This window comes from Bufo bufo, chromosome 1, assembly GCF_905171765.1.
Source record: "Bufo bufo chromosome 1, aBufBuf1.1, whole genome shotgun sequence".
Lineage (NCBI taxonomy): Eukaryota > Metazoa > Chordata > Amphibia > Anura > Bufonidae > Bufo > Bufo bufo.
In genome coordinates this window covers 351,473,929-351,494,130 of record NC_053389.1, presented here as the reverse complement: position 1 = coordinate 351,494,130, position 20,202 = coordinate 351,473,929, and the positions used below count along the sequence as shown (strand labels likewise).

At 44.3% G+C, this 20,202-nt stretch overlaps 1 protein-coding gene across 2 annotated transcripts in view; it reads left to right on the top strand.

Moving 5' to 3' along the window:
- The window catches only part of DOCK2 (dedicator of cytokinesis 2), a 1,232,183-nt gene that overhangs the window by 444,994 nt on the left and 766,987 nt on the right, over window positions 1–20,202 (top strand). For both annotated transcript variants that reach the window (XM_040442815.1, XM_040442808.1), the window contains exon 22: window positions 3,653–3,787. In XM_040442815.1, coding sequence (XP_040298749.1) covers window positions 3,653–3,787 — 135 coding nt within the window. The remainder of the gene's footprint in view (window positions 1–3,652; window positions 3,788–20,202) is intronic.

Below are 20,202 nucleotides of genomic sequence, written 5' to 3'. Positions count from 1 at the left end.
CTCTGGCCCTGACCTCACTTCCGGTTTAGCCCGCATCACGTGATATTGACTTCCGGTCCGGTGGAACGCACGCGAGCGGCGTGCGTTCCACATGGAATAACAATCGCCCTGAGAGACTTGGACAGGTGAGATCAATAATCATGAGGGGCGTACACACACTGGGAGTAGGAGTATACAAGGAGGCGGTTTACAACCATTCAATGCTCACCAAAATCACCGTTATTTGTGGTGAGACATGGACTGACATGGGACACTTCCCCTGTAACAGTGAGGACAAGAGCTATCTATCATCTTGTCCGAGGATACGAGGCAAAAATCAACTTTATCTCCAGTAAGTAAACTGAGGCTGCTGATAAGCCACTATATATGCGGCGCTCAGACATTTGTGACCTATATTTAGTGTTTGTTTATAATTTCTATTTGTAGTTGCCCTGGAACATACATGTGAAGTCCCCTGATGATGTCTGGAAAAGACAGAAACATGGCATGTAGGGCGTTGTAGTTAGGGCTTGATAGAACTGGAGACCCATACTGAGGGAAAGGCTCGGTGTGGGGTTGCCCCTGTCGGGGCGGGTGCTCCATTGTGGTAGGCAGGCTTTTAAGAAGAGCCCCTTTACCCCTAGATAGGCAGGAAAGCCACAATAGGGTTTTTCAGGGATTAATATTGTGCCAATCACCACATCAGCACCCGGTCACACCGGTCAAAGGCAATACCACCGCCAGGACCATCCTCCATAGTTGTGGACCCCGCCCAGACGAGGTGAGATCCACCCTTTTTCATTTCATTTCAATTTCGATATTACAAATATATGAATTGATACAGTGGAGGAGATTTTTGTTGTTTGTGTTGTCAATGTCGTCTCTTACCCATTGTGACATACTATTTTAAATGACCTAGTAAAGGTTACGTTTTATTGAATCCCAGTTTACAATATTTTTCTGCTATATTTGGGTGTAATTACATACCACGTACTTAAACCAGTAAAGGTGGTATATCTAATTAATTTTTATTTCAATGGGTAGGGGGGTACTTCCTCTTCTGCCCCAGTGTTTAGTAGATGGAGAGCTGAATGCTTCCGTGGGACATTGTGGAGATGCTTGTTACCCAGGTGGTGGTGTTGCTGGCAGATCCTTTGTTTGCGGGGTGGCAGGTGGCACTCTGGCACTCCAGAGGTGGATGAAGAGGCCGAGACTGCAGCAGAAGAGGAAGCAGGAGGAGCCAGAGACCTTTCTTGGTTTTGGAGGTGTCTACTCCACTGCAGCTCATGCTCATGCACTTAAATGCCTGGTCATGCAGGTTGTGCTTAGGTTCAGAACGTTTATGCCTCGCTTCAGGCTCTGATTGCACAGCGTGCAAACCACTCGTGTCTTGTCGTCAGCACATTGTCTGAAGAACTGCCATGTTAGGGAACTCATTGGAGCTTGCTTTGGTGTGCTCGGTACCTTGCTGCGGTGGACAATAGCAGGCGCACTGTCTAGGTGACGGCCGCTCCGCTTTTGCTCCCTGCTCCCTCTTCTGCTGTGCTCGTGGCTCTGTGCGACCACCGCCTCTTCCTCCCAACTACATAGGTCACTCGCATGACCTTGATTCCATGTGGGTTTGAGGACCTCATTATCCTCCACATCGTCTTCCACCCAGTCTTCACCCCTCCTTGTCAGTCTGCAGACTTTCGAAAGCCCCAGCAGTTGGCTCCTGTGTTTTATCATCATCCGAGACGTGCTGCGATGGTCCTCCCATGTACTCATCTTAAAACATAAGTGGTTGGGCATTGGTGCACTCAATCTCTTCCACTTCTGGGGCAGGGATAGGTGGATGGCCCTGGGAAACCCTGCTAACAGAGTCATCAAAAAGCAGAAGAGACTGCTGCATGACTTGGGTCTCAGACTGCTTGGCTGATTTGCAAGGGAGTGAGGTGAAAGACTGATGGACATCGGCTGCAGGTGCAAACTCTGATATTTCAGCAGGAGACTGGGTGGGAGACAACGTGAAGGAACTGGAGGCATTGTCAGCAACCCAATCTACTATCGCCTGTACTTGTTCTGGCCTCACCATTCGTAGAGCCGCATTAGGCCCGACCAAATACCGCTGCAGGTTCTGTCGCCTACTCGCACCTGAGGAAGGGGTTTCACTTGTGCGTGTAGCTGGCACAGATCGACCACGTTCTCCCCCTGCAACAGGAGCTCCACCAGCAGCACCACGACCTGGGCCACGTCCCTTATGTGACGCTCTCCTCATATTTCAAAAATTTAGGATCTTGCCCTAAATGGGTGTTTAATTAATAGCAAAATCGAACCACAGTATGTAAAGGTTGTATCTCACACGTACAGATGCAGACTAGGCAGCAATTAAAGTTTTTTGCCCAAATTTGTTGTTTTTCAAATAACTAAATAGAACCCAGTATGTAAAGGGTGTATCTCACACGTACAGATCCAGACTAGGCCGCAATTTAAGTTTTTTGCCCGAAATGGTTGTTTTTCAAATAACTGAATAGAACCACAGTATCTAAAGTGTGTATCTCACAATGACATATGTAGCAAAGGCTGCAAAATTTAGTTTTTTTTTTACCCAAAATGGGTGTTTGTTTAATAAAAGAATATGACAGCATTATATAACCCTTGAATTTCACACTTGCAGATGCTGCAAGGGCTGTAAAATAGTGTATTTTGCCCAAAAACAGTGTTTTGAAAAACCCAGAAAATTATAGCTGTATTTCTAGCTTAAATGTTAGATGTTGGATATTACCAAAAATGGGTGTTTTTTCAAAGCCAGAAAATTATTGTTTTAAAACTTGTTTTTAACAATCACAGATGCAGCAAGGGCTGCAATATTAAGTATTTTGCAAAAAAATTCAGTTTTTTTTAATAACAGAATATGAAAGCTGTATATAACGCCTGAATTTCACATGTGCAGATGCAGCAAGGGCTGTAAAAAAGTGTATGTTGCCCAAAAAGGGTGTTTTGAAAAACCCAGAATATTTTAGCTGTTTTTGCTAGCTTAAATTGCACACTGACTAATCTTGCAAAGGCACCAGATGTTGGATATTGCCCAAAATTTGTGTTTTTTCAAAGCCAGTTTATTATTGCAGTATTTCAAGCTTGGATTTGAATGTCACAAAAGCACAGATGCAGTACTGGTGCTCTGAGCTTGCAAAAAAAATGACCGCCGCTGCCCACCTAACTAACAGACTGATAAAAGTTATTTTTCTCTGGCACTGGGCTCAGGGCAGGGTAAAAAGATTGTGCACTGCACCCACACAACTATATCTATGTAGATCGCTGAGTTCAATTGGAGTTCTGATCACAGATTCTGTCCTATTCTCTCCCTCACAGCAGCAGCATCATCCTCTCCCTACACTAAGCACAGCAGAGTGACGTGCAGCGCTATGTGACTCTAGCTTATATAGAGGCTGGGTCACATGCTGCACTGGCCAATCACAGCCATGCCATTAGTAGGCATGTTGCCCTATTTTCTAACCCTGAACTATTCCTTTATTTAATTTATTTTAATACGTGTCATGTAAATGAGTTGCACATTTTTACAATTTTACATATAATAAATTATTCTATGAATGATTCAGAAATAATTTTATACTTTAAAATGTGTATGCAGCACAGCAACTGAACAGTAATGTGGAAAATATTTTTTTGACAGGAAACTAATGAACGTTTTGAAGAAATATTTAGATATTTCCAGCAGGGGAGAGCAGTGTGAGCCAATTCTAAGGACTTTGAAAGCACTGGAATATGTGTTCAAGTTCATTGTGAGGTCGAGGACATTATTTTCACAGTAAGCATCTTTTTTTAAGTACTTTGTAATTGATTAGTACTGTTATACCACTGAGATGTAGTATTACTGCTACAAGACTTGCAAAATTGAATGCTCTGTAATGATCTTTTTTACTCTAGAATGCTAATGGAGAACTAGAGGATTTAGACAAAGATTGTCACCATTTGTTGTAAAATTTTTCACATTGTAAATACTTCATGGGGTAATCAAAGATCATTTTCCAAACTTTTCGTGTCTGAACATCTGACAATCTCCTAGTGTCTTGTGTTTTCCTGTTGTATGTGTTATTGAAGTACTTTCGGCTAAAAAGTTATGTGCTGCAGTTGGGCTTTTATATTTAAAACAACAGTCTAGTGAAAGTCATTTTATGGGGCATTCACACGCAAAAGATTTTGATACAGAAAATGTCTTCAACTGAAAATAATTTCCATTCATGTGAATGGGGTTGTTTTAGTGAGAAGCACATGAATTTCTGCAAGCTCTTTTGAGATGAATTGTCAATGCAATCCTCTTCTCCCACTCTTCACACACTGATAGCAACACCGCAGGAGAAATGCTAGCACAGTCTTCCAGTATCCGTAGTTTCAGGTGCTGCACATCTCGTATCTTCACAGCATAGACGATTGCCTTCAGATGATACGAGATGTGCAGCACCTGAAACTACGGATACTGGAAGCCCGTGCTAGCATTTCTCCTGCAGTGTTGCTATCAGTGTGTGAAGAGTGGGAGAAGAGGGTTGCATTGACAATCCAACACAATGGGCAGCACATTGAACACATTTTGTAAGTGGTCAGAAACTTGTAAATGACTCATGAAAGAATAAAGTTACTTTAAAACCAAGCACACCATTGTTTTTCTTGTGAAATTCCCAATAAGTTTGATGTGTCAAATGACCCTCTTCCTATTGAAAAAACAAAAGTTGGATTCAAAATGGCTGACTTCAAAATGGCCGCCATGGTCACCACCCATCTTGAAAAGTTTCCCCCCTCACATATACTTATGTGCCACAAACAGGAAGTTAATATCACTAACCATTCACATTTTATTAAGGTGTATCCATATAAATGGCCCACCCTGTAGAATAGCCCCTATTACCCAGGCTTTACACACTCCTATTGGTTCCTGCTCTCTCCCTATAGTGTAGATAATGCCTCCCTATTCTTTCCCTACACTATGAATAATCTTTCCCTGAACTGCTCAATAGTTATTTTTTTGTGAATAAAGTATTTCCTATTCACTGTTCTTAATGCCTGTAACGTCTCTCCCTGTACTAAGTTCACTTTAAAATGGCAGAGACCAGGCAGAAGGAGGCTTTTTATAGGGCTGTAACAACACAGGGGCTGGCTAGCTCCTGATTGGCTGGCTGCATGCATGGTATTGTGGGTGATCCCTCGTTCCCGGCCTTCTTACTTCCTCTGTGTAACATGTGCAGCAGCCATTTTAGAAAAAACGAAGATCGAGGAAATTCGACTCCCGAATTAATAGATTTTTTTCTGAAATTTGGTTCGAATTCCACTTTGTCAACTTCGATTTGCTTATCTCTACATATAATGTATAAGGGATAGCAATGCATTATAAAAGTGATACTGCTAAATCTGCAGAAGTTAAGGCTCTTGGAATGCAGTGATAGAAATACTATTATTTTTGCATAAGACATGCGATTATTGTGTCAAAAATAAAAACAAATAAAACTGCTCAGCTAATGTAGTATACAGCCGATTGTTAATGTCTCTTGGTCATTGTAAGCAAGATGGATGTTAGACTGGGATCCTGGGGTTATTTAAGAAGACCCTAAGTGGTGTAAATGCATATTATATAGGTATAGCCAAGTGATAAACTACAGATTCATATATACTATATTGGACAGTGGATAATCTGCTATACTGTACGGTAAGTTCAATATAGTGTATGTTATTACTTGTCAATATTTGGCCGCTGTGCTCTATATACATTTATAGTCCCAACCCCATACCACCCATAGTTTTATTAACCCCAGGCCCTCAGTGTTTTATGTGATACTCCTCCTTAGCTAAAAATACACCTCAAAATGCCAAGAAGAGTATTTTTACTCTGCTTGACAAAAAATGTAGTGTGTACCCAAAGACAGGAGAGCATGCTGAATATGACAGATTCACTTTATTACTTATACAGTGGCAAAGAGTTACAGAGGCTAGGCTTTCTGTAACCCATTTTGCTGCTCTGGTCATTAATTTTAAAGAAATTTGTACCTATAAATTAGTTTGTCGAACGGTGTGTTGTCTTCCTGGCGCTCAAGTTAAACATATTGCAGATCGGGTTGATAGATTACTTGGAGGGGCTGGCGGAGATCCAGCAGTCATGGTCCATATTGGAACCAATGACAGAGTTAGAGGTAGGAGGAGCATCCTTAAAAAATATTTTAGGAATTTAGACCACAAGCTTATGGCAAGGACCTCAAAGGTAGTGTTTTCCGAAATACTACCTGTAACACAAGCCACACAAGAAAGATAGGGGGAGATTAGGGAGGTTAAACCTTTCACCACTCCTGACATTCCTGTTTTAATGGCTCCATGCATTCTCCACGTACAAACAAATTCTTGAGCACTATTTTTATGTCTGTATGTTGTGCCATTCCTTTATTAAGTTGTACTATGCGTGCAAGCTACTGTGACACGTCCCCTATCAGGGGACGTGTATATGGCATCGATTTTAGGAACGGGGAAATGGAAAAAGATGCTTGGTCGGTCCTCCTACTTCAAATTTGGGGCACTGCGCGTGCAATCTAATGTGCCGCCAGATAGTTGTGGTGTGTTATGTTGTTCTATTCTTATCAGTTTAATCCCTGTTACGTCCCCTATCAGGGGACGTGTATATGGCATCAATTTTAGGAACGGGGAGATGGAAAAAGATGCTTGGTCGGTCCTCCTACTTCAAATTTTGGGGCACTGCGCGTGCAATCTAATGTGCCGCCAGATAGTTGTGGTGTGTTATGTTGTTCTATTCTTATCAGTTTAATCCCTGTTACGTCCCCTATCAGGGGACGTGTATATGGCATCGATTTTAGGAACGGGGAGATGGAAAAAGATGCTTGGTCGGTCCTCCTACTTCAAATTTTGGGGCACTGCGCGTGCAATCTAATGTGCCGCCAGATAGTTGTGGTGTGTTATGTTGTTCTATTCTTATCAGTTTAATCCCTGTTACGTCCCCTATCTCGGGACGTGTATATGGCATCGATTTTAGGAACGGGGAGATGGAAAAAGATGCTTGGTCGGTCCTCCTACTTCAAATTTGGGGAACTGCGCATGCAATCTAATGTGCCGCCAGATAGTTGTGGTGTGTTATGTTGTTCTATTCTTATCAGTTTAATCCCTGTTACTTCCCCTATCAGGGGACGTGTATATGGCATTGATTTTAGGAATGGGGAGATGGAAAAAGATGCTTGATCGGTCCTCCTACTTCAAATTTGGGGCATTGCGCGTGCAATCTAATGTGCCGCCAGATAGTTGTGGTGTGTTATGTTCTATTCTTATCAGTTTAATCCCTGTTACGTCCCCTATCCGAGGACGTGTATATGGCATCGATTTTAGGAACGGGGAGATTGAAAAATATTCTTATCAGTTTAATCCCTGCAGGCAATGGGGGTTTTTCAAAGTCTATGGTCGTGCTGAGGTAGTTCAGTGACAGTTAAGTGACCCAGAAAACAATGATTCTGCAGTGTGGGCCCATTGTTGGCCTAGTAGGCTTTAATGATCACCTTAGATGATCACAAAGAAAATTTATGTTTTTGCTATGCAAAATTATCCAGCCGATCACTTTTGGTCTGTTCACAATGAAGCAACGACCTTATCATCTGGGGTGTGCCAACATTGCCATTGCCAACACACTCATAGAGGTGATCACTTCATTGTGATACGCAAGCTCCTTCACCACGACAAGGTAACGATCACGAAGGGGAATTGACACATGTATGTGCCTTTTTTTTTGGGGGTTTTTGAAGCCACAGTGCAGCACCAGAAGCCAGAAAATTCGGCATGTACACATGCCTGAAAAATTAGGTATTGTTGTAGCAGCGGCCAGAAAAATTTATGTTTCCCAGGTAGAAAGTGCCCTAAAACATTGCGGCTTGAACCCTAGTTGGTGGCGGATAAGTCACGCAAGTCATCCGGCATTTAGAGATAAAATACAGCAGCGTGTGGACCATTTTTAGCCCAAGGCAGCTCATCTCATCAGGCCTTTTTTAGTTGAATGTATCGCCCACTGTCAGTTCCTTCGGGATCCATCCCTCATTCATCTTAATAAAGGTGAGGTAATCTAGACTTTTTTGACCTAGGCGACTTCTCTTCTCAGTGACAATACCTCCTGCTGCGCGGGGCAGGCCAGAAGTTTTATCGCAAATTGGGATAGCTCAGGCCACAGGTCAAGCCTGCACACCCAGTAGTCAAGGGGTTCATCGCTCCTCAGATTGTCGATATCTGCAGTTAAGGCGAGGTAGTCTGCTACCTATCGGTCGAGTCGTTCTCTGAGGGTGGACCCCGAAGGGCTGTGGCGATGTGTAGAACTTAAAAAGCTCCGCATCAACAACACATCTGTAAAGCGTCCTGTTCTTGCCGGCGTGGTCGTGGGAGGAGGAGGATTACTTTCACCTCTTCCCCTGTTAGATTCCCGTTGTGCTGTGACATCACCCTTATACGCTGTGTAAAGCATACTTTTTCATTTATTTTGGAACTGCTGCATCCTTTCCGACTTGCGGTAATTCGGTAACATTTCAGGCACTTTCTGCTTATACCGAGGTTGGATGCCGAGCTACTCATGCCCCGTTCCTCGTCCTCAGTGATCTCACTGAAGGACCTCAAAGGTAGTGTTTTCCGAAATACTACCTGTACCACAAGCCACACAAGAAAGATAGGGGAAGATTAGGGAGGTTAAACCTTTCACCACTCCTGACATTCCTGTTTTAATGGCTCCATGCATTCTACACGTACAAACAAATTCTTGAGCATCTATTTTTATGTCTGTATGTTGTGCCATTCCTTTATTATTTGCACTATAAGTTACAAATGAATTGCTATTAGCCTTCAGTAAGGGTACAGAGGGGAATTAACCAGTTGGGGGGGGGGGGGGGGGGGGGTGTACCTGCACAGACTGACTCTATCAAATCAATGCTGCCATTTTCAGACTGTGCAGTTACACCCCCCCCCCTCCCCCAACTGGTTTCCTCCCCTCTGTACCCTTACTGAAGGCTAATAGTAATTCATTCATATCTTGTAGTGCAAATAATAAAGGAATGGCACAACATACAGTCATAAGTATAGATGCTCCAGAATTGTTAGTACGTGGGGAATGTATGTAGCTATTAAAATAGGCAGGTCAGGAGTGGTTAAAGGTCCTCTTTAACAAGAGGCTCAAGAACTGGTGGGAAGGAGGGGTTTGGGTTCCTGGAGAGTTGGGCTGACTTCTCTGCAGTCACAGGCTATCGTAGGAATGGGCTGCACCTTAATGGTGAAGGTGCAGCTGTTTTGGGGAGAAGACGGATAGAAGGTTGGAGGAGTGTTTAAACTAGGGACTGAGAGGGGAGAGTAATTGTATTATAGGAGGGGGAAATGGTGCAGGGAGAGACCTGGGGCGAGATAATGGAACTGGGAGAGGAATGGAAGGAGAGACCAGAACAGGTCATAAGTAGAGTTGAGCGAACACCTGGATGTTCGGGTTCGAGAAGTTCGGCCAAACCCCATTGAAGTCAATGGGGACCCGAACTTTTCGGCACTAAAAAGGCTGTAAAACAGCCCAGGAAAGGGCTAGAGGGCTGCAAAAGGCAGCAAAATGTAGGCAAATCCCCTGCAAACAAATGTGGATAGGGAAATGAATTAAAATAAAAATAAAATAAATAAAAAGTAACCAATATCAATTGGAGAGAGGTCCCATAGCAGAGAATCAGGCTTCATGTCATAGCAGAGAATCAAGCTTCATGTCACCCAACACTGGAACAGGCCACTGTCAGATATTTTTAGGCCCTGACACCCAGACAGAGGAGAGAGGTCCCATAGCAGAGAATCAGGCTTCATGTCATAGCAGAGAATCAGGCTTCATGTCACCCAACACTGGAACAGGCCACTGTCAGATATGTTTAGGCCCCGGTACCCAGACAGAGGAGAGGTTCATTCAACTTTGGGTTGCCCCGCAATATAATGGTAAAATGAAAATAAAAAGAGGATTAAATGAGGAAGTGCCCTGGAGTACAATAATATATGGTTAAGGGGAGGTAGTTATAAATGTCTAATCTGCACAAGGGATGGACAGGTCCTGTGGGATCCATGCCTGGTTCATTTTTATGAACGTCAGCTTGTCCACATTGGCTGTAGACAGGCGGCTGCGTTTGTCTGTAATGACGCCCCCTGCCGTGCTGAATACACGTTCAGACAAAACGCTGGCCGCCGGGCAGGCCAGCACCTCCAAGGCATAAAAGGCTAGCTCTGGCCACGTGGACAATTTGGAGACCCAGAAGTTGAATGGGGCCGAACCATCAGTCAGTACGTGGAGGGGTGTGCACACGTACTGTTCCACCATGTTAGTGAAATGTTGCCTCCTGCTAACACGTTCCATATCAGGTGGTGGTGCAGTTAGCTGTGGCGTGTTGACAAAACTTTTCCACATCTCTGCCATGCTAACCCTGCCCTCAGAGGAGCTGGCCGTGACACAGCTGCGTTGGCGACCTCTTGCTCCTCCTCTGCCTTCGCCTTGGGCTTCCACTTGTTCCCCTGTGACATTTGGGATTGCTCTCAGTAGCGCGTCTACCAAGTAAGGTGGGCACATAGTCTTTGTACTGGGGATCCAGCAGGGTGGCAACCCAGTAGTCCGCGCACGTTAAAATGTGGGCAACTCTGCTGTCGTTGCGCAGGCACTGCAGCATGTAGTCGCTCATGTGTGCCAAGCTGTCCTCTGTGGGAGGCGTATCATCATCGTCCTGCGTTTCCCCCCAGCCACACACCAGTGATGGGCCCGAGCTGCGTTGGGTGCCACCCCGCTGTGAACATGCTTCATCCTCATCCTCCTCCACCTCCTCCTCGTCCTCCAGTAGTGGGCCCTGTCCGGCCACATTTGTACCTGGCCTCTGCTGTTGCAAAAAACCTCCCTCTGAGTCACTTCTAAGAGACTGGCCTGAAAGTGCTAAAAATGACCCCTCTTCCTCCTCCTCCTCCTCCTCCTCCTGGGCCACCTCCTCTTCTATCATCGCCCTAAGTGTTTTCTCAAGGAGACATAGAAGTGGTATTGTAACGCTGATAACGGCGTCATCGCCACTGGCCATGTTGGTGGAGTACTCGAAACAGCGCAACAGGGCACACAGGTCTCGCATGGAGGCCCAGTCAGTGGTGGTGAAGTGGTGCTGTTCCGCAGTGCGACTGACCCGTGCTTGCTGCAGCTGAAACTCCACTATGGCCTGCTGCTGCTCGCACAGTCTGTCTAGCATGTGCAAGGTGGAGTTCTACCTGGTGGGCACGTCGCATATGAGGCGGTGAGCGGGAAGGCCGAAGTTACGCTGTAGCGCAGACAGGCGAGCAGCGGCAGGATGTGAACGCCGGAAGCGCGCACAGACGGCCCGCACTTTATGCAGCAGCTCTGACATGTCAGGGTAGTTGTGAATGAACTTCTGCACCACCAAATTCAGCACATGCGCCAGGCAAGGGATGTGCGTCAAACCGGCTAGTCCCAGAGCTGCGACGAGATTTCGCCCATTATCGCACACCACCAGGCCGGGCTTGAGGCTCACCGGCAGCAACCACTCGTCGGTCTGTTGTTCACTACCCCGCCACAACTCCTGCGCAGTGTGGGGCCTGTCCCCCAAACATATGAGTTTCAGAATGGCCTGCTGACATTTACCCCGGGCTGTGCTGAAGTTGGTGGTGAAGATGTGTGGCTGACTGGATGAGCAGGTGGAAGAAGAGGAGGAGGAAGCCGAGTAGGAGGAGGAGGCTACAGGAGGCAAAGAATGTTGTCTCGTGATCCTTGGCGGCGGAAGGATGTGCGCCAAACAGCTCTCCGCCTGGGGCACAGCCGCCACTACATTTACCCAGTGTGCAGTTAGGGAGATATAGCGTCCCTGGCCGTGCTTACTGGTCCACGTATCTGTGGTTAGGTGGACCTTGCCACAGATGGCGTTCCGCAGTGCACACTTGATTTTATCGGATACTTGGTTGTGAAGGGAAGGCACGGCTCTCTTGGAGAAGTAGTGCCGGCTGGGAACAACATACTGTGGGACAGCAAGCGACATGAGCTGTTTGAAGCTGTCTGTGTCCACCGGCCTGAATGACAGCATTTCATAGGCCAGTAGTTTAGAAATGCTGGCATTCAGGGCCAGGGATCGAGGGTGGCTAGGTGGGAATTTACGCTTTCTCTCAAATGTTTGTGAGATGGAGAGCTGAACGCTGCCGTGTGACATGGTTGAGATGCTTGGTGACGGAGGTGGTAGTGTTGGTGGTACATCCTCTGTTTGCTGGGCGGCAGGTGCCAACGTTCCTCCAGAGGCGGAGGAAGAGGCCGAGGCAGCAGCAGAAGAGGTAGCAGGGGGAGCCTGAGCGAGTTCCTTGTTTTTAAGGTGTTTACTCCACTGCAGTTCATGCTTTGCATGAAGGTGCCTGGTCATGAAGGTTGTGATAAGGTTCAGAACGTTAATGCCTCGCTTCAGGCTCTGATGGCACAGCGTGCAAACCACTCGGGTCTTGTCGTCAGCACATTGTTTGAAGAACTGCCACGCCAGGGAACTCCTTGAAGCTGCCTTTGGGGTGCTCGGTCCCAGATTACGGTGGCCAGTAGCAGGCGGACTCTCTTGGCGGCGGGTGTTCTGCTTTTGCCCACTGCTCCCTCTTTTGCTACGCTGTTGGCTCGGTCTCACCACTGCATCTTCCTCCGAACTCTGAAAGTCAGTGGCACGACCTTCATTCCATGTGGGGTCTAGGACCTCATCGTCCCCTGCATCGTCTTCCACCCAGTCTTCCTCCCTGACCTCCTGTTCAGTCTGCACACTGCAGAAAGACGCAGCAGTTGGCACCTGTGTTTCATCATCAGAGACGTGCTGAGGTGGTATTTCCATCAGTGCATTCTATGTCTTCCACCGCTGGGGAAGGGCTAGGTGGATGCCCTTGGGAAACCCTGCCAGCAGAGTCTTCAAACAGCATAAGAGACTGCTGCATAAGTTGAGGCTCAGACAGTTTCCCTGATATGCATGGGGGTGATGTGACAGACTGATGGGCTTGGTTTTCAGGCGCCATCTGTGCGCTTTCTGCAGAAGACTGGGTGGGAGATAATGTGAACGTGCTGGATCCACTGTCGGCCACCCAATTGACTAATGCCTGTACCTGCTCAGGCCTTACCATCCTTAGAACGGCATTGGGCCCCACCAAATATCGCTGTAAATTCTGGCGTCTACTGGGACCTGAGGTAGTTGGTACACTAGGACGTGTGGCTGTGGCAAAACGGCCACGTCCTCTCCCAGCACCAGAGGGTCCTCTAACACCACCACGACCATGTCCGCGTCCCTTACTAGATGTTTTCCTCATTGTTACCATTCACCACAATAAGAAAAAAATGATTTGACCCAATGTATTGAATTCAAATTCAGGCCTTTTTTTTACAGGCACCTAACACTATCTGTCTATCTATTTAGCTACCGTATTACACTAATACAGGCACAGCAGATACCACAGATTTAGCTGAATATAAATTGTAGGCCTAGTATTTAGGCCCTGGATGACAGGTATCCCTTTTACGGACAGAATTAGACTTGGAAATGCACGGTAGCGTGTGAAGTTATTGAGGATGACCCTATCAGCACCTTCAATGTAATATACCCTTTTATGGATAGATTTAAACTTGGCCTGATACAGCAGAAACCACTGATTTAGGGAATTGCTAAGTTGGGAATTGTATTTCAACCCAGAACAAAAACTGTGCTTTGACGGACACTAAATAACTTGACCAGCCACAGCAGTAACCTCAGATTTAGCTGAATATAAATTGTAGGCCTTGTATTTAGGCCCTGGATGGATGACAGGTATCCCTTTACGGACAGCACACTATTGATGGTTAAATGGACTTGGTGGCAGCTTGTGCTAGCGCACCACAAGACACAAAATGGCCGCCGATCACCCCAGAAAAAAGTGACAGAAAAACGCTCTGGGCAGCCTAAAAACAGTGAGCAATTAAATAGCAGAGGTTGAATGATACACAGCTGTACATCGATCACTTGAGTAAGTGTTTTTGAAAAGTAAATCACTGCCTAATCTGGCCCTAACAGCAGCAGCTACATCCTATCCCTACACTGATCAGAGCAGAGTGACGTGCGTTGCTACGTGACTCCAGCTTAAATAGAGGCTGGGTCACATGCTGCACTGGCCAATCACAGCCATGCCAATAGTAGGCATGGCTGTGATGGCCTCTTGGGGCAAGTAGTATGACGCTTGTTGATTGGCTGCTTTGCAGCCTTTCAAAAAGCGCCAAGAAAGCGCCGAACACCGAACCGGGACTTTTACGAAAATGTTCGGGTCCGTGTCACGAACACCCCAAAATTCGGTACGAACCCGAACTATACAGTTCGGGTTCGCTCATCCCTAGTCTTTACCCTTCTTTAATATCACTATGATCACGGCCTCTGTCATTGTTTCTGCGAGGACTCCCTCCCTTATTGAATCAGAGAGTGTTCTCCACAGGTGGGGCAGAATGACCTCCCTATATTTACGATAAAACTCATACGGGAGTACATCCAGTCCGGGGGAAGAGTCCCCTGAGCAAGCTTTAATTGCATCATCTATCTCTAGAAGAGATATGTCCGTCTCCAAACATTCTTTTTGACTATCTGCCAAAACTGGAAGAGAAATGGAATCCAAATATGAGTCCATCATTTCCTCTGAGAAAACAGTCTCTGATTTGTATAGTTCACAGAAATGGTTTATAAATATTTCAATTATTCCCTCCTGATCTTAAATAGAGGTCCCATCCAAGGCACAAATACTACGAATCTCTTTCTTTGGGTCCTGGCTAGCTATTACCCTGGCGAGCATCTTCCCAGGACGTCCTGCCTCTGAGAAAGATTTGCATCCTCTATAGAATAACCTTTGTTGCGCTTTATCCAGAAGAAAGTCAGAAAAAGCCTGACTTGTCCTCTGCATAATCTCTCTGGCTTCCTCTGTTCTCAACTTAGCGTATCCAGCCATTTCAGCCGCAGCTGCTTCCTCTAGTTCTTTCTCCTTCCTTGCAGAGCGTTTGGTTAGATTAGCAATTGTACTAATAACAATTCCTCTCATAACTGCTTTAAATGCGTCCCAGACATATCGAGATTTGACGGAAAGAATGTTTTTTTCCCAAAAAGAAATCATCTCATTTTCTATCTGGTTATGATTGACAATTATTAATATCCAGTGGGGATTCAGTCTAAATGGGGGTTTCGGTCTAGAATTATTACCAACCATAGATAGCTTTATTAAAAAGGGAACATGATCGGAAACGGATCTAGTCTCATATTTCATCCGTTTAACACAATTCAAATATCCCTTATTTATCAGGGCCATATCTATTCTAGACATAGAGCTTCCAGATTTGCTAACACAGGAGTAAGCTCTTTTTCCTTTGAATAGGTACTCACAAACATCCACGAGGCCCACCTCTTTGCAGAACCGAGCCAAGGGCGACCCCTGGGCCGGGGAGTAACTATTCCCCCCATGAAGATCCTATCCACCTCTGGTTTCATCACACAATTAAAGTCCACGTTGACTATAAGTAAACATTCAGGCCACTGGTCCACAAACGCCATCAAGGAAGTCAGTGTTTGCATAGAGAAAGGAGGGGGGATATAAATAAAGGCCAGGATACACAGCTTCCCATCCAGCCTACCATGAAGAAAAACATATTTCCCTGTCTATCAACAGAGGATGCCAAACATTGAAAATGTATCTGTTTATGAATTAAAACTATGACTTCTCAAGAGTGGCTAGTATACGTAGAGCTGAAAACCTGTGTATCCCACCTCCCCCCAAGTTGGAAAGTCGTATCCTTTGTAAAATGAGTTTCCACCAAGGTAACAATAGCTGGTAAGTGTCTCCGTATTAAATCTAGAACCGCCTGCCTTTTTCTCTTATCTCCAAGACCCCGAACATTCCATGTTAGTATTCTTGTGTTCATGAATTAATCTTAAAACCTCCAGCTACTAGAATCCTCAGGCTTCACTCCGTTCCCCACCTAAAAAAGAAGACGCATCATAGCCCACCCTCTCCTATAGCAGCCCCCCTCCCCCCAGCCTCAAACCTCAATTAGCCTTTGATCCATAACTAGACGAAACAGACCTCTTAACTAGGACCGTCCCTCCCCCACTCCCCCCACCGAGCCTCCGACAATCAAAAAGAGAGAGAAAAAGAAAAAAAAAAAAGTTTTTAAATATTATTACTATCCAGCCAATCAATGGCCAGATCTGGAGTATAAAAAAAAAAAAAACAGATTCATTAAACACAATCCTTAACTTGGCCGGATACAAGAAAGAGTACTTAATGTTCTTGCCCTGAAGGCGTTTATTTAACTTCCATAAAGGTGCGCCTCTTATCTTTAACCTCTTTGGAGAAGTCAGGGAAAAAAGGAGTTTACACCCATTATGCAAGATCGGAGGGGAATCCCGTGCTCGCCTCAAGATCATATCTTTATCACAGGCAGCTAGCATCTTAACAATTACAGTCCTTGGCAATCTCCCCGGAATCAGTTTGCCACCAAGGATTCAATGGGCCCTTTCAATTAGAAACAGTGGTGAAAAATATTCTTTCCCAAAATTATCTAAAATTATAGATTGTACCGTTCCTACTAAGTCTTTATCGCCCGGGGATTCTATTAAGCCAATAATTCGTACATTGCATCTTCTTGACTGATCTTCTAAATTCACCCCAAAATTTTTTTCAGATGGTTATAGTTCACTTTTACTGTAGAGTTCTCCTCTTTTAATACTTTCACTTCTTGCTCCAAGTTATTCACTGTGTTTTCTAATTCTTTAATTCTGTCCCGAATCTTTCTCAAATCATCTTTTATAATAAGGACGTCTGTCTGTACTGACCCCAATTGAACCGCAATGTTTTGTATCGCTTTTCCATTGTTTTTAACAATGGATAAAATCTCATCTAATGGGGAGGAGTTATCCGTAAGCATCTCCCCATCTCCAAGGGGTTCCCCCTCAACTGCCTCCTCCGGTCTGAGTTTGGGATTGTTTTTTCTTATATTAATGTTCGACCCGACCTGGTACTTAAATTTGGTGATCTCAAGAATTGATCAATTCTGGAGGACTCTATTTGTTTCTGTCCTAACTTAACCAAAGTCAAGTCAGTTGAACGTCTATTTTGTTTAGGAGCCATCTCTTTTCTTCTCCTTGTCTTTTCTTCTTATTTTTTATTTTATTTTTTCCCCCTTTTTCTTTCCCCTTTTTTTCCCCTTCCTCTACTTCCGCTCTCCTTTCTTCTTCTTAAATTCTCCTGTTTTATTCTCTCCTCACCACCACTTTTTTTTCTACCTTTCTTTAAAAAAAAATGTTGTATTTTTCCCCCCTTATATTTTTTTCCCCCTGTCCCAGTATAGCTTTTAATTTCTCCTTTTTTTCCCCACCCTAAATCTTCCATAGAGAAGGTTAGTATTTAATAATTAGTCGAAAAGGACTGGGAAATAGGGATTAAGGCTACTGTCCAATGGGGTTGGTTAAGAGTTAATGGAGTTAGGCGAGGCAGAGAAATAACACACGGAGCCAGGAGAGGGGATAAGCAAAAAATTCAGCAGGGTCCAGCAGGGGGAGATTAACAAGGATAGATCTCACCAATCCGGGGGCTTCCACTCTGGTTCAGGCCGCAGTCCGAGTCAAGGAGAGACTCGCAAGAGAGCTGTAAGCGCCGGTCGACCAGGCCAAGAGCAGGAGAGCAGGAGAATGATCCACCAATAAAGCAGTCCACAGAGCTGTAAAGCCGGATTTCAAGCGGAGACAGCACCACTGCAGAGAGAGAGAGAGCAGGATGAAATCCCAAGGCCTCAGAGTCCCAGGAGACGCAGGAGGGTGATGGCAACCACGAACTCCAGGTACGCCGACGGCGTACCGTCACCCCACCATGGTATCGTCACCCCACCATGCACCAGGTACACAGGGCAGGGCAGAGCAAGGCAAGCCGGCAGTCCACTAATCTCGAGGCGATCACGGCTCCAGGAGACCTGCACAGGCTCAAAGGCTTCTAGGAGGGCACAGTCCAGCATAGCGTCCAATATTTGCTACGGAGGTAATCCAGCATTGGGGGGAGGAGAGAGAGCGCAACGCTACACGCTCACGTCATCACGTCCTCTTCGTACAACTATTAGACAAAGAAGATTATAGCACTATATTAGCTAAATTGCTCTATATTAGTTTTTTTTTTTTATATTCACTATATTGCTATATATTCTTGTTTTAGAATATTCAGAATATTCAAAAAAACTAATATATTAGTTTTTTTGAATATTCGTAATATTCTAAAACAAGAATATATAGCAATATAGCGAATATTCGAAAAAAAAAAAAAACGAATATAGAGCAATTTAGCTAATATAGTGCTATAATCTTCTTTGTCTAATAGTTGTCATTTTTTCTCATCTGAAGTTCAGATTGGAAAAAAAATGCAACTATTGAAAAAAAAGATTATAGCACTATATTAGTTGCTCTATATTCGTTTTCTAAAATCGAATATTCACTATATATTGCTATATATTCTTGTTTTAGAATATTACGAATATTTGAAAAAATAAATATATTCAATATAGTGCTATGACTCATTGGCCCACAAGCAAGAAGCAGGGAGGAATCATGTTTTTACTCGGCAATTGAAAAATTCACGCTAAAAATTAGCATTATGAAAATTTGCATTACAAAAATTCTCATATTACACGATCATTACTTTGTCGATTTTTCGAGTAAAAAGAATCGTAGAATATAACGAATATTCGAATTCGCGAATATTCAACGAATATTATACAAAATATTCGCGAAATATCGCAAATTCAAATATGACCCCTGCCGCTCATCACTACTAATGGCTATGAAACATCTCAAGGCGTTGATGAATACGTCAGTAAACATATCTTCTAACATTTCCAGGTGAATCGCTCTAGAACTCAGACATGTAAATATTAGTAGTCCATATCTCTTGTACTCCTTGCAGTTCTGTTTGGTGATGAATGGGCCAAAACAATCCATTCTGCTATAAAGAAATGGTGGTTATGGGTTTACACGATCTGCCGGTAAATCTGCAACTCTTTGTTCTTCTGTAGGTCTACGTGTCTTTCTGCAGACTACACATTTACTTATATACTTTGCTATAACTTTGCTTCCTTTCACAATCCAGTAACCACCTTCTCTCAAACAGCTTTGGGTAAAGCTTCTTCCATGATGCAAGGATATGTTGTGGTAATGATCAATAATCAATCTTGTGAAGGTCAAATTTTTGGGTTGAATTGCTGGATGCTTCACTCTGCTAGGTAACAATGCATTTTCCAGTCTCCCTCCCACCTTCAGTATACCATCTTGCAGAACAAGATTAAGCTTGTACAATGGGTGGTTGTTTGGAAGCCTTTTAGGTTATTGACTAAGTCTCTTCAATTATTCACTGTAGAACCTCTGTTGAATGAGGTACATTCAACAATTCCTTCTTTCTGATTCCCTTTGCCAAATGTTGAATTTGAGCTACTACGTTTATGATTGTAGGACATTTTGAACATCTGGCTTTGAAGTATGTCATATTGACACTTGGCAGCAGTGCTAAATGTTTGTACAACTTTTACTTCTGGATCACCCATAGACAATTCTGTGTAACCTTTACTGTGCGTGATTTACTTTTCCGAAAGTAACTCTGGAATGGTGAACAAGTTAGAATTTTTCAATTCTGTTACATTCAGGCCTCTTGAAGCATGATCTGCTGGGTTATGCTTTGTGTCAATGTGATGCCAATGTTCCGGATTTGTTATTTCCCGAATTTTCTCAACTCTGTTGGCGACAAAGATATGGAATCTTTGAGCTTCGTTGTTTATGTATCCTAGGACAACTTGTGACTCTGTCCAAAAATATTCTTTATCTATTTTCAATTCCAATTCTTCTCTCAGAAACTTGCTTACTGATGCTGCAAATACAGCTGCTGTCAGTTCAAGTCTTGGTATTGTCTGAATACTAGTAGGTGCAACTCTGGCCTTCCCCATAACCAGGGAACAGTGTATCCTTTCTTCTACTATCACTCTGATGTAGGAGCACTGACCATAACCATAACTACTGGCATCTGAAAAATGATGAAGTTCTTTTTTCTTGTACCTTCTGAAATCATGAGGTACAAAACATCTGGGTATTCAAACTTCTCTCAAGTTTTGCAAGTCTCTTATCCAACTCTCCCACCTTGGCCTCAAATTTTCAGATA